We start from the raw sequence: 14,908 nt of genomic DNA, 5'->3' as shown, positions 1-14,908 counted from the left end.
AAAAAAAAAAAAAAAGGTGGTGTTGAGAGCCTCCGTCGCCTTGAGAAAATTTAATCATCCAGATGCGATCGGTCGTTTGTGCACAGCGATCAGTCTCCGGCGGCGTTCAATCTGCATATTTCTTATAATTCCTTCACCACCTTCTTCAATCCATTTCCGCTGCCGCAGGCTCGTGTATGCCCGATAACGATGTCGCGGCATTGAGATTGATTTCACATCATACACACAGGGAGTGAGACGAAACACATTGCACACAAGTTTAGGGCATTACTATGGCTGATATCTACGTCTGGCTCCTCTCCTTCTTCTTTATCATTGCGCTTCTCGTACTCGTCGTTTTCCAGGTTCTCTCTAAACCCTAGAATTTCCCTTGCTATTACCATTTCCTTCACTTTTCTTTCTCTTGATTTGTTTTTCTGCATGTATTCCAAATTACTCTATGGAAATCCTGTCTGTTTAAGTTATCTTCCGGATTGACATTCGATTTGAATGCCCTTTGATTTCTAGATATAAACATTATTACATATGTGATACATCCAACTGTTACGTCCTGTTTGGCACAAGCTTGCTTTCTAGCTATCTGTTTTGGATGCTTAGATATGTTTATTGGGCTAGTGTTGTAGAATTGATATCTTAATTCGCTTATACTGTGTTAACGATAAATATTGCCTAATACCATTGGTGAAAGTGAAACAATTTTGGAACTGTGGAACTTATGATGCTTTTGAAACTTGTTGCAGCTAATGTGCTTAGCTGATCTTGAATTTGATTATATCAACCCTTATGACTCCTCATCACGGATAAACAAAGTGGTTGTGCCTGAGTTCATCACCCAAGGAGTTTTGTGCATCTTCTATCTTTTGTCAGGGCATTGGATTATGTCATTATTTTGTATTCCCTACCTCTATTATAATTTAAGATTGTAAGTTTCTCTAATTCTTGCATTCTTTTATCGGACTTTACAATATTAGAGATATGGTTGCATAATATTTAGTGGGGTATATCCTTATATTGGTTCCCAATTTGAGCTATCAGAATCTCACTTATATTCTAGCCTCTGGATTCCAAATAAAAGATGAATTGAATGAGGAAGCCTATCCCTTATAAGCCCGGTAAACACTCAATAGCCAAGTGCTGCTGAGTGGATAGCGGGTGAAAGCATCTAAGTAGTGAAATTGACAACCTTTTCTTTAAATGTATGAATTGTTTTAAAGCACCGACAGTCTACGATCTTACATTAACAGAATTTGTTCTATAGGTTGTACAACTATGTCCTTGAGTTCTAAAAGGCACCAACAGTCTTTGAGATTTAGATTATTTAGATTAATAACGTTAGTTTTCAGATAATTTAATGTTTTGGGATGGTTGAGAATGTAATGTAGGTCTCATGGTGCCTTTCAAGTTTAACACTACATCTCTGACTGAAACTAATTTACAGTGGATATCATTTGATATAAGCCAAACTACGTATTTGAGATTGGTTTGGTGCGCCTATGTGTTAATACGCGACTTGTTTGTTGTTGTTAATTCTTCATGCCAAGCTTCTTGATCCGTCTGATGTGTGTTTTTCTCATGATTAGGTACACTCAGCGAAAGCACCTGGTAGATGTTACTGAGATATTTAATCAGTTACCTTGGGAAAAGAAGCAAAGACTTTTCAAACTTATCTATCTTGTTTCTCTTCTCTTTCTTTCCATATTTTGGTAATCCAATTGGAGAGAGCGTTTTCATAGTTTGAAATCTTATTGTTGACATCATTTATTCTAATTATTGTTTGCTCTCTTCCTTTTTGTTTCTCTGGTTTGCAGGTTAATTTACAGTGCGTTGGAGGATCATGAATCTTGAGTAGATTCTGCAAAGTGCAAGTTGTTGTCTTGTAGGAGGTAATGCCACTATGCGGCTCACTACAAAGCTTTGTATACTTATCTTAGGGTATCTTCTTGTGTTGTAATTTTGGATAAATAATTGCCTTGTGAGTAAGGTCTAAAGGGTTTGATTTCCACTAAATGCTGCCCATGTTTTGCAGTGCTGTCTATAAACGAAAATTTTAAAAACTATAAATATGAGAATCTTGTTATGTTTATAGAAAGGCTTTATACACGATGTAAGTGAATAGAGTTGTTTATTTATGGACTGGAGACATATTTGCACTTGTCAAAAAGTAACTTTATGTTAATTATGTAAGAATTTTAGGAAGAATGTAGGTCAAATTATAATAATGCTGTAAAAGAATACTTGCACCAATTTGGTGTGTTTTTCTGTAGGCCATGAGATTGAAGATGAGTGTAGTTTGAAAATTGGAAGTCATTTGTTCGCATTAATAAAATCGAGAGAGAAATTCATCCTCCATAATCAGCTATTGAATGTAAAGATCTGGATTATCTACAAGAAAAAATAGTCCTATATCCAAAAAAAAAAAAAAAAAAAAAAAAATCCGAGTAAGTTGGCATTAATTTTTGTTACTTTTAATTATTGTGTATTGTGTATTGTAATATAAATTTATCATAATTAACTAAGAAAAAGAAAAAGACTTACAATTCTAAATTCACTGTTTTTGTCATCAGAGAGGAAGGTGGGTGAAGGGAGGAGAGGAAAGAAAATGTGAAGAGAGAGAATAGATAGCTTTTAAAAGTAATTTTGATAATTTAAAATGTCATATTATTATTATTTTTTTTAAATTCAAGTATCTTTTTGAACCTATTCTTAAGAATTCAAGAAACTAAAATGGTAAATTATAACTTTGAAACCAAATTTTATGTTAGCCATTTTAAAATTTCAAAATTTTAGAATTATTGTTCGAATACAAAACTTCATTTGAAAATTCTTTTGAAAAATAAGTAAGAACTTACAAGTATCAAGTCCCAAAGTTATATATTCCTTTGGAAAATTACAAAGTTGATATGTTGAAATTGTCTAGAAACTGATTAGAATGTTAAAAGTCATATCGCAGAAAGAATAATGGAGATTGTTCATTATATTAGAGTTTTAGCCACACTACAATAGGATTAAAAGCGTCCTTAAATATTACAAAAATTATAAAAGGCGTTTGGTTTAAGGTTTTATAAATGTCCGAGAATAAAAAATTGAATAGAATACTTAGGGGAATAGAAATGATGAATTTGTTTGATTGTACATGGAAAATGCTATCAGAATTTTATGAACAAAAAATTTATTTACATTTAATTTATGAAATTAAACATGAAAAACTTATATAATTTTAATAGATTAATTGATTAAACAATAAATATCATTCAATATATTGATCAATATTAATTAATTAATAATTAATAATAATTTTGATTATAAATATTTGAAGATTGAGTAGTTTATAATAAAATTAACCAATTAAAAAAATGCATATATTGAATGTCATACTAATTATAATCTAGTACTCAATCATTTTTATACCTGTCTCTTATACACATCTAGATGTGTATAAGAGACAGAAATATATTTTAATAAACTATATATATTATATAAAAAGTGAAAAATGAGATGAAAATATGATATATTAATAAAGAATACTAAAAAAATCATAAATATGATATGTTAATAATGAATGAAGTAATATAAATTAATCGCAATAAATAATTAACACATTGTAAATAATCAATAATGATTATATGTTCATAATGAAATATCAAAATAAAATTAATCTCAATAAATGATTAGTTGATTATTAAAAAAAACAATAAAGTAACCAATTATGATTATTGAAAAATGTGTACTAACAAATTTTAACTGATCTTAATTTACGTTAAATATATTTAAGATCTTGTTAGTGAATTAATTAATTATTTATGTAAAAAAGTAATTGCATTCACTTAATAAAGTTTTATCGTAAAAATAAGTTAAGTAAATTTTTTTAATAGATTCTTTTTTTATTAAAATAAATACTTACATTAATTTTGTTAAATTAATATTAATTAATTAATTATATTCTGAATAAAATTATATAAAAAATGAAAAACAGAGGTAGAGGGAAAAAGAGAAAATTAACTGTTTTGGAAGGAATAGAAAATCCTTATCTGTGAAAAATGAAGATGGCTGTAAATAAGCTATTTCCAAGCAACATGTTGAAAACTGTGAAACAAAGTTAAGATTTGGATGTCTGCATCAATTTTTATGAAGAAAACTCTCCAAGACCGCTAAGAGATTTGAACTTTTACATATAAGAAATAAACATAAATTAAATAACAGAAAAAAAAGTACTATAAACATAATATTAAATAATCAGAAGAACATTTTTTAAAAAAAGGAATTTTTTTTTTACATAAATAATCATCTCTGGGTCATATTTTTTAAAAATGTCTTTTCTTTTGTATTTTCTAACGAAAGCTTTTTGTGCTTTTCTTGGACAAATTTATCATTTTTTTTTTTAAAAAATTTGGTTCATAATTGTTTTGTTTATAATTATTTCCCATTTTCTTTTATTTTCATTTTTGTCATTGGTTTGTGTATAATCATTATTTGAGCCACCTTTTATTATAACTTGTATATTCTTTAATGTGCCAAGAATGATATTTCATATTCTAATTCATTTTTATTTATTTTTTTGTGTAAAAAACTATTTTTATTGATTCTTATTTTTGCTTTTCTTCATCTCTTTCCTTTGGCAATAGAAAGGTGTGTGTTTTTTCCTTTACTACTCGACTTTTCATGTATTTTTTTTTTGTCGTTTTCATGCATTAGTTCTCCCGCTCCTTTCGTCTTCATCTTCGTTTTTTCACCTTTTTTATTTATTTATTTTTATTTTTTTTTTCCATTTTTCTAGTGCTTTCATTTCGGTTTTCTTCATGCGTTTTGTTTCCTTCATGCATTCGCTTCTTCTTTCCCATATCATCTTATTTTTTCAGTTTGTTTTTCTTTCATTTTTTCCTTCCGTAAACCCTACATATTTTTTATTTTATGCATTTAGTTTTTTGGTTTTATTTATTTTTTTTCATTTTTTGCAGATTTAATAGGTTATTTGCACGTTCTTCCTCAGTATTGAAATGAGTTAGTTTGAAATATTCACATGTTGGGTATACATTTTACTATTATTTTTGAAGACCTTACTATTATTCCGTTTCTTTTTCTGTAATTTCTGTTATTTTTATCTGTATACTGAGATATATATTGTGTATACATTATTCAGTTTGTGTATTTTATTATTTTTTTTACGTACACTGAGATATATATTGATTTTTTTGTTATATTTATTTGTATACTGATATATATATATATATATGATATATGTGTTATTTTAAAAATCTGTTTGTATATAAGATTTTTATATACTTCCTTTTATAGGAACTCTTTCTATTCAAATTTTACATACTGAGGTATATATTGAATTTGTTGTTATATTTGTTTGTATACTGATTATGCAATGATGCAATGATGGTTCTATGATAGGAGGAATGAAGCAGAATACTAAGTGATTGAGTTTACCAAAGCTGCGGAGAACCATTTAAGAGAACAAATTGGTCAAGATAGATTGATTCAGGTAAGTATTTATTGTATATACTCTAGTATATATCGATATATATAGTAATATTTGTCATTGATTTACAGGTTTTTCCAGTGAACAACATTCAATATCAAGTGATAGATGGAACCATTCAACATGATGTGCACATGCCTTTTTGAAACTGTAGTTGCAGGATGTGGGATATTTTGCAAATTCCATGCCCTCATGCATGTGCTGTTTTAGTATGACTTTTACATTGTACACCCCACTAGCTTTAGGTCAAGTGAGAGATTGTTGGGGTTGATGCCCTAAATCCTGTAAGGTCCCATAGTTTGTAATTGTAATGTACAAACATTTTATTCATATAATAAAATATGTGATGTTTTATTTCAAAATTAGTTGCATTAACCACAAACCAATAAACTAACATCCAAGGTTATCATGTAGCTTAAACATGTATGTAGAGACATACGGGTAGATCATATTTAAGTGACAACCTAAATGGTCTGTAGTAGATGGATAAGGCTGGATACCTTATCGTTGTGACACTACGAGTGTGACCCACTTTGTAGATGTTAAAAATGATCTGATCCTGATCATTCATATGGAGACATGTGAGCGGGGATATTCTATACAAAAGATTTTGTATAAGACCGGGCGATGAGTTGTTTAGTCTCATTATATAACTTCGTTCATAATAGAGACTTACATTTAACTAGGATGACCATAGGTAACATGACCTGAATCCTAAGTGAGTTGTGAACTCTTGCCTATGACGGCAGTTCTTTCATTTGTATGGGTGATGGTGGCCAGAACACCGAATCAACAAGCATACCATTTTGGGGATTCATCTGATTGGGGAGTTGGGAACACAACTACACAAGAAAGAATTCACTCATTTCCCAATGTTGGGGTAAGTAGATAAATTGCTCTCTTAAGAGTTGATTCCGGGGCTTGAACAATGTGGCGTCCCACCCTCTCCTAGACCGGGAGAGGTTTGGTCATAGTTGAACTATGATTTATTGTTCATTAGAGGGATCAGTGGTACTTAAGAAGTTAGATGTAACTACAGGGGCAAAACGGTAATTTTTAGCCCAACTGTACTTACGAGCAATTTGTGAACGGTCATCATACTGTTGATTGGTTATATCCAATGGACACAGAATATAATTGTAATGTGAAGAGTGCAACTGTCGGTCTTTAGTGGAGTGCCCCACAGTTAACGGATGGTGAATAATTTAATTAAAGAGTTTAATTAATTATTCACGTATCGTTGGAGCTTCAAGCTATAGGTCCATGAGGTCTCCTCAGTAGCTCAACGAGATTAATTGGATTCATAAAATTAAATTTAATGTAAATGTGATTTATATTAAAAGCTATTGGTGAGAGAAAAATGAAATTATAGGCTATATTGTATTTGATAAAATATAAAAACTTTAGGTTATATGTTATATGTGTATAACATATAGTTATGTATATATGTATAATAAATTAGTTATTATATATATACATATATTATATTCATTAATTTAAATTAAGTTATTTTTTAAATTAATTATTTTTTATTTTTGAATTATTGGGAAGGAATTAACTTTCCTCCCCAATTTTCTCTCCACCAAAGTATTATGTAGGTGGTTGATAGAGGGAGATGATTGATCTTCCTCTTCTCCCTTTTTGGCCAGCGAATTTGAATACAGAAAAGTTATGTATTTTTCTCTGAGAAATTTCTTCCTCTCTTCTCTCAATAACTACTTTCCCTCTCAATCCACAATCACCAGAGCCCCATACCTATCTTCTGGATTCTCACCTAGAGAATACCAAGGTCACCAATTGGTAGTACCTTTTTTGGAGTATTCGTGATTTTCACAGAGAAGAAGATTCGTGAAGATTTGGTCTTCAAAGGTAAAAGGTTCCTAAAATCCTAATTTATTCTTTTGTATTATTTTAAGCATGTTATATTTCTGAATTAAGTGCATAGGATTTTTTAATCTCGGTAAAATTTTGTGTTTTGTAAAATTGGGAAGATTGAGATGATCCATCGCTTCCACTCATGGTTCCTTCAAAGGGATCCTTCAATTGGTATCAGAACGACATTTTAATGGCCCAATTTTTTTCAAAAATCTTAGAATAAGCTTTACAGTTTTGATGGGTAAATGCATTCTTATTCATGTGATGTGCTTGTATTGAATGAGATTTGCAATTAATGGATGCTTATGAGATTAGTCAGTGTAGATTTCATTGCTTTATTTTACAATTTTATGTTGTAAAGGCTCATGTTTTGGGGCATAAACAAGCAATTGAGTCCGTAATTTAGTCCTTGAGTCGCTCGTTCTGATCCCGGTGGCGATTTGGTGAAAAGGAGGCCAAAATCGAAGGTGTTTAGAAGAAGTTCGAAATTGTATAGTGGGCGATTGTACAGTAGCATAGTGATATTATGCCTTAGCGTCAGACGCTGTAATGCGGCGGATGAAGGTCATCTCTGTAGCATCATGATGCTAGGGCACGACATCATGACGCTCCGAGACGGAGAGGGCGCATGGTCCAGTTCCGGTCTGACACGGTTCGTAGTCTGCTGGTCCAGTTTGGTTCTGGACTCTCCAGTTCAAGTTGGTTGGGTTCTTCTTGACCGATTCATGGATTGTTCGAGCAGTTTGTGGTCTAGTTCGAGCGGTTCAAGACTCGATTCACCTATTTCGAACCGGATGGATATTTATTTGTAATAGTTAGATTTAAATTTCCTTTTAGGTGTCTAATCCCGGTCCGTTAATTGTTTTTATTTTATACATGTGATGTATGAATTTCTTTTATATTTATATGCCATAAAGTATGCCATATAGTATAAAATCTCACCATAGGTTATGCATTTGATTTCATGCATCATATCATTAATGTTATAATTTTAAGATGCATTATTTAATTAATATAGCTGCTCATGCATCATATAATATAAATATTATAATATATGCATGCATGCATTGATAGCATATTCATGCATCATTTATATTATAATTATTATAATATATGATTCAATGTATGTATAAATGTATGCTATTGTATGTTTCATTACTTTATTATATAAGTGTTATATATTAGTAATGAAATGAAATTGCATGAAGCATGATACTACTTTAGGTTAATTTATAAATATTATAATTTACTAAAGTATGTCAAAGCATGCAATGTATGGTTTTAATTTATTTAATTTGTTTATAACTGTTATAACAACATGAAATTAGAAGTTAAAATCAATACCTAACGAGTTACATGCAAACCCTAGGTTAAAAATCATTTTTTAAAATTGTTTTAAAACATGATTCACATAGACCTAAGATCACTTTTCTAATGAGATTAGAAACTTAAGTTTAATCTTTTAATTGGTTTAATAGGATTAAATTGATCTCAATTAAAAGATTAAATATTGTAACAAATGTATCTATAAGAGACCTTTTGTTTAAGGCTAGTTCTGTCTAGCCCAGGGTATTTATGTTGACAGAAACGTAACACCCCTACCTAGGAACTTAACTGAAAAGGTAAATTAGATAGATTTGATAAAAGCATACAAGTTTAATTAAAGTTTGTTAAAGAGTTTAATGAATCTTAATCAAATTGTTTAACTATCCAAATGCAAGTATTGTTTTTTGGTATATTAAACAATCACTTAGATAAAATCAGTAGTAAGATTTTCGTAAGTTAATTAGCCCTATGTAAGACATACAGTGGGAAGAAAATGAGGTATATGATACTTCATTTATCCTTTTTATGTTTCTCCTAAAATTCACACAGTGAGATCTATACTTGACATCGAGGCACCATAGGTGTCCCCCTACGGGTGGCATTTGTATAGGTCAATCTTAAGGTGAATGGAGAGAGTGTTTATAGTAAGTTGGACTAGGACGTGTGACAACACATCCCTTCGTCTTTCTCATTAGTTTGAAGTAAAAATTCATGCATGGCCTCATGTTACCGTGGGTGTCCCCCTAAAGGATGACATTTTTGCATGGCGCTTTATTTAAACTCCAGCAATGGATAGGGTTGCTTTAGATTCATGTCCCAATCAATTTTTCCGTATGGTTTGCTCATCAGGGTGAACTCTAGGACCTAAAATGAGAGCTTACACGTACTAGAATTGTTAAGTGAATTTAACAAATTATGGATCGAACAATGGTGACTGATAGTTACAAGAACCAGAGGTTGTTCTGTTTATTAGTTGAGAATGTCTCATTTTAGTGAAAAGAACTTGATCACCTTACAGTGACTTTTGTCCTATCTCACTGAAACATCATTGCAAAATAGATGTCATTTAGGGTACATTAGACTATTTTGCTAAAATTGATTGGTTGTCTTGTTGGTCTAATGCAAATAAACTAATAATAAATAATTTGTATGGTTTCAACAAATTTATTTCACAATGACTTCCACGACCTTAAATCTACTTGTCGCTGATAAATTAATGGGTGAAAATTACACTTCATGGAAAAATACTATCAACACAATACTTATCATCGATGACCTTCGTTTTCTCTTGATGGAGGACTGTCCTCCCATTCCAACTCCAAATGCTGCTCGAAATGTTCGAGAAGCATACACGCGTTAGACACTGGTCAACGAAAAGACCCGAGCGTATATTTTGCGAGTTTTTCCGAAGTCTTCGCCAATAAGCATGAGCCCTCACAGCCCGTGAGATCATGGAGTCCCTGAGGGGAAATGTTTGGAGAACTGTTTGCACAACTTAGGCATGACGCTCTCAAACACATCTTCAATGCCTGTTGCAAGATGGGACATCTGTTCGAGAACATATTCTCAACATGATGGTTCACTTCAACATGGCGGAGATGAATGGGTCCATCATCGATGAAGCCAGCCAGGTTAGCTTTATTTTGAAATCTCTACCTGAAAGTTTCCTACACTTCCATAGCAATGCTGTTTTGAACAGGATTAACTACAACCTGACCACCTTACTCAACGAGCTACAGATCTTTTAGTCTTTAATAGAAAGCAAGGAATAGAAGGGTGAATGAAGAAACTCTTATACAAGAGTACCTCTGAGCAGAAGCGAATTGTTCCAAACTCATTGTGACAGAATTACCACATTTACAATATAACAGACAAGTTATGTAATAAACAACAAATTACCAGCATACTTTCAAAACTAAATAACAAGAGAACGAAACATGTACCAGTTGAAGAAATTTTCTGCTCCCAAATCTCGCTCTCGAACAGGAACTGCTCCTCTCGCTCTCACTAGAACGTCCAAGTAATCGTTCAACAAATCACTGATCGTCTAGCCACAAACGGCCTCCACATGAACACAACAATGGGGATGACACCACCACTTAGAACCCTTAGTATTCTCGGTGTGAGAATCCAGAAAGTGTGGGCTCTGTTGGATTTGTAGAGGGAGGGAGGAAAGGAAGATCGTATACCACAACCAAGCAAGTGGGAGAATATCGAGTATATCGTATAGACAATGCTTTATCATTTAGAAAAAGGTACACGATCGTTTAGTAAATAGGCAGTGATCGTATAGACGATCGTTTAATAAACGCTCGGGCGCGCGATCGTTTAGGAAAAAGCTAGGCGATCGTTTAGCAAATCCTATGCGATCGTTTAGAAAGAAGCGCGTGTGTATACGATCGTGTAGAAAATTTGAGCTATCGTGTAGTCTCTCGGTTTACTATGCGATAGGCTATATACACCAAACGTGACGAATGACCAATCTCTTTGCATAATGAAAACGATTTTCATTTTATTCTTCAGTTATAAAAACTGAATGAAACCTCCCACTATCACACAGTTATGGAGAAAACGTCGGCACCATTATCCTATAATTGTCCAATTAAAAATAATAAATATAATCATATTATATTCATTAACCTATGGTTTAATATCACATATAAACCATAGTCTTTTCTCTTCCACTAGATATAAATCATATTTATATCATTTTCCTCCAAACAATTTATCTCATAAATAATGTTAATCATATCATATATAATTAACTAGTTCAATCATATCATATATAATCGTATTCCCTTTTGTCAATTTGAACACTTCAAACTGACTCAAAAACTGATTCTCAACTTGAATCCATTGAGCTACCAAGGGGACCTTATGAACCTATGGCTTGAAGCTCCAATGGTATGTGAATAACTGACTAAACTCTTTAGCCACGAGATCCACCATCCGTTAACTGCCAGGCATTCCACTAAAAACCGGCAGTTGAACTCTTTTTACCACAAATATATTTCTGTGTCCATCGAATATAACCAATCAACAGTGCGATAACCCTTCATAGATGCTCATAAGTACAGCTGGGCCAATTTACCGTTTTGCCCCTATAGTTACATCTAGCTCCTTAAGTACCACTGATCCCTCTAATGAACAATAAATCATAGTGCTTCATCCTCTAAGAAATTCAACAGAGGTTCTCTGGAAGACCGCCGACACCAAAAAGTGGAAAAAGAAGAAAGGTAAAAAAGGGAAAGTTAACCCATCAACTGCTGCCCAAAAGGGTAAGAAAGTCAAGGTTGCAAAGGAAATTTGTCTCCATTGCAACCAGAAGGGACATTGGAAGAGGAACTACCCCAAATACTTGGCATAAAAGAAGAAGGCCAAGCAAGGTAAATGTGATTTACTTGTTTTGGAAACATGCTTAGTGGAGAATGATGATTCTACCTAGAATATAAATTTTGATGCCACTAACCACGTTTATTCTTCATTTCAAGAAATACCACATTTGTTCTTCATTTTAGAAAATTAGTTCCTGGTGGCAACTTGATGCTGGTGAGATGACGATGCAAATTGGAACTGGGCATGTCATCTCGACTGTGGCAGTGGGAGGTCTCCAATTAACTTTATTTAAGTAAATTTATTTTGCTAGAAAATGTGTATGTAGTTCCTAGTTTAAAAAGGAACTTAATTTCTATAAAGGTTTTACTTAAACAATCTTATTGTATCAACTTCCATGTAAATAACGTGTTTATTTCGAAAATGGCGTTGATATTTGTTCTGTTAAACTGGAAAACAACCTTTATGTGCTAAGACCGTTAGCAACTAAGGCACTCCATTACATTGAAATGTTTACAACTGTGGTAACTCAATATAAAAGACTTAAAATTTCTCCTAAAAAAATGCTCAACTTTGGCACCTAAGATTAGGACACATCAATCTCAATAAGATTGAGAGATTGGTGAAGAATGGACTTCTAAGCGAGTTAGGTCATGCCTTGAAGACAAAATGACTAAAAGATCTTTTACTAGAAAAGGTCATAGGGCCAAAGTACCTCTAGAGCTAGAACATTCAGACCTCTATGGTCTGATGAATGTCAAAGCCATAGAAGGTTTTGAATATTTCATCACCTTTACTGATGATTATTCAAGATATGGGTATGTTTATTTAATACAACACAAGTCTAAATCTTTTGAAAAGTTCAAAGAATTCAAGGTTGAAGTTGAAAATGCATTAAATAGAACAATTAAGACATTTCGATTCGATCAAGGTGAAGAGTTTATGGATCCGACATTCCAAAACTATTTAATAGAACATGGAATTATATCCTAACTCTCAGTACCTGGTACACCTCAGCAGAATGGTGTTTTGAAAAGGAGAAATTGAATCCTATTGGACATGGTTCGATCTATGATGAGTTATGCTTCCTTATTTGACTCGTTTTGGGGTTATACAGTGGAGACTGCAACCTATATTTTGAACTGTGTTCCATCCAAGAGTGTTATCAGAATACCTTTGAAGTTATGGAATGGTCGTAAAGTTAGTTTACGTCATTTCACAATCTGGAGTTAACCAGTATATGTGCTTGAGGCAAATCCTAAGAAACTGAAATCTCGTTCAAAATTGTGCCTATTTGTAGGCTACCCCAAAGCAATGAGAGGTGATTTCTTCTTCGACCCTAAAGAAAACAAAGTGTTTGTATTGACAAATGCTACTTTTCTTGAATAAGACCACATAAGGGAGCACAAGCCTCGCAGTAAAGTTGTGTTGAATGAACTTTCGAAAGAAACTACTGAACCTTCAACAAGAGTTGTTGAAGAACCTAACACCTCAACAAGAGTTTTTAAAGTCAAATCATCTTATAGGTCAAATCAAGTGTTGAGGGAACCTCGACGCAGTGGGAAGGTTGCGAACCCACCTATCCATTACATGGGTTTAATGAAAATCCTAGCTATGATAACTGACGAAGATGTTGAGGATTTATTGTTTTACAAGAAGGCAATGGAGGATGTTGAAAAATATTAGTGGATCAAAGCTATGGATCTCGAAATGGAGTTAATGTACTTCAATTCAGTTTAGAATCTTGTAGATCTACTTGATGAGGTTAAACTTATAGGTTGCAAATAGATCTACAAGAGAAAACGGAGTGCTGATGAGCAGGTGCAAACCTTCAAGGCTACACTAGTGGCAAAGGGTTATACCTAGGTTGAGAGAGTCGACTATGAGGAGACTTTCTCACTTGTTTCCATGTTAAAATCTATCTGCATCCTCCTGTCTATTGCCTCATATTATGACTATAAAATTTGGCAGATGGATGTCAAGACCACCTTTCTGAATGACAATCTTTAGGAGACCATTTATATGGATCAGCTCGAGGGATTCATAATCCAAGGTCAAGAGCAAAAGGTTTGCAAGCTTAATCTGGACATTTATGAATTGAAGCAGGATTCTCGATCTTGGAATATAAGGTTTGATACAATGATCAAGTCTTATGGCCTTGATCAAAATATTGATGAGCCTTGTGTATACAAGAGGATCATCAACAGTTCAATAACTTACCTAGTGTTATATGTAGACAATATCCTATTCATTGGGAATGATGTAGATCTACTGATTAAAATTAAGCACTGGCTAGTGACCCAATTCAAAATGAAAGATTTGGGAGAGGCTCAATTTATTATGGGACTTCAGATCTTCAAAGATCGAAAGAACAAAATGCTAGCTCTATCTCAAGCATCATACATTGACAAAATACTTGTCAAGTATTTGATGCATAACTCCAAGAGAGGTTTGCTACCTTTCAGACATGAAGTTATCTTGTTTAAGGAATAGTGTCCTAAGAACCTCAAGAGGTTGAGGAAATGAGATGGATCCCTATGCATCGGCTGTTGGGAGCTTGATGTATGCAATGTTATGTATGAGACCTGATATCTACTATATGGTGGGGATAGTCAGTATATATCAGTCTAATCCAGGATATGATCATTGGACCACCGTTAAGAATATCCTCAAGTATCTACGAAGAACGAGGAACTGCATGCTCGTATATGGTTCTAAGGATTTGATCCTTATAGGTACATGGACTTTGATTTTCAGACTAATAAGTGTTGGGTTTTATGTCCTAAAAACTCCCAGTTTGTAAAATAATAAACATCTTCTATAATCAATATACTTGTTATTGATCTCATAAATTGTATGAAAGTCTAAATCCAATAAACTAAGACCCAT

The 14,908-nt window shown here is 32.8% G+C and overlaps 1 protein-coding gene across 1 annotated transcript; it reads left to right on the top strand.

Moving 5' to 3' along the window:
- The first annotated feature begins 6 nt into the window (after positions 1-6).
- Positions 7-2,089, top strand: LOC120092861 (protein cornichon homolog 4-like). The gene is made up of 4 exons (XM_039051094.1): positions 7-344; positions 741-922; positions 1,581-1,703; positions 1,809-2,089. Exons 1-4 carry the CDS (start codon positions 273-275, stop codon positions 1,843-1,845), a joined length of 414 nt encoding a protein of 137 aa, XP_038907022.1. The 5' UTR covers positions 7-272; the 3' UTR covers positions 1,846-2,089.
- The last annotated feature ends 12,819 nt before the right edge of the window (positions 2,090-14,908 follow it).

Source organism: Benincasa hispida, chromosome 12, assembly GCF_009727055.1.
Source record: "Benincasa hispida cultivar B227 chromosome 12, ASM972705v1, whole genome shotgun sequence".
In the NCBI taxonomy this organism is placed as follows: Eukaryota; Viridiplantae; Streptophyta; class Magnoliopsida; order Cucurbitales; family Cucurbitaceae; genus Benincasa; species Benincasa hispida.
The sequence above is the reverse complement of the archived record's forward strand: the minus strand, read 5'-3'. Positions and strand labels throughout refer to the sequence as shown.

What these genes read in the sequence shown, in the direction of transcription:
- LOC120092861 (XM_039051094.1), top strand. Translation starts at nt 273, where the DNA reads ATGGCTGATATCTACGTCTGGCTCCTCTCCTTCTTCTTTATCATTGCG. An exon ending in CTCTATTATAATTTAAGATT is followed by an intron (nt 923 to 1,580) that starts GTAAGTTTCTCT and finishes TCTCATGATTAG; the next exon opens with GTACACTCAGCGAAAGCACC. An exon ending in CTCTTTCTTTCCATATTTTG is followed by an intron (nt 1,704 to 1,808) that starts GTAATCCAATTG and finishes TCTGGTTTGCAG; the next exon opens with GTTAATTTACAGTGCGTTGG.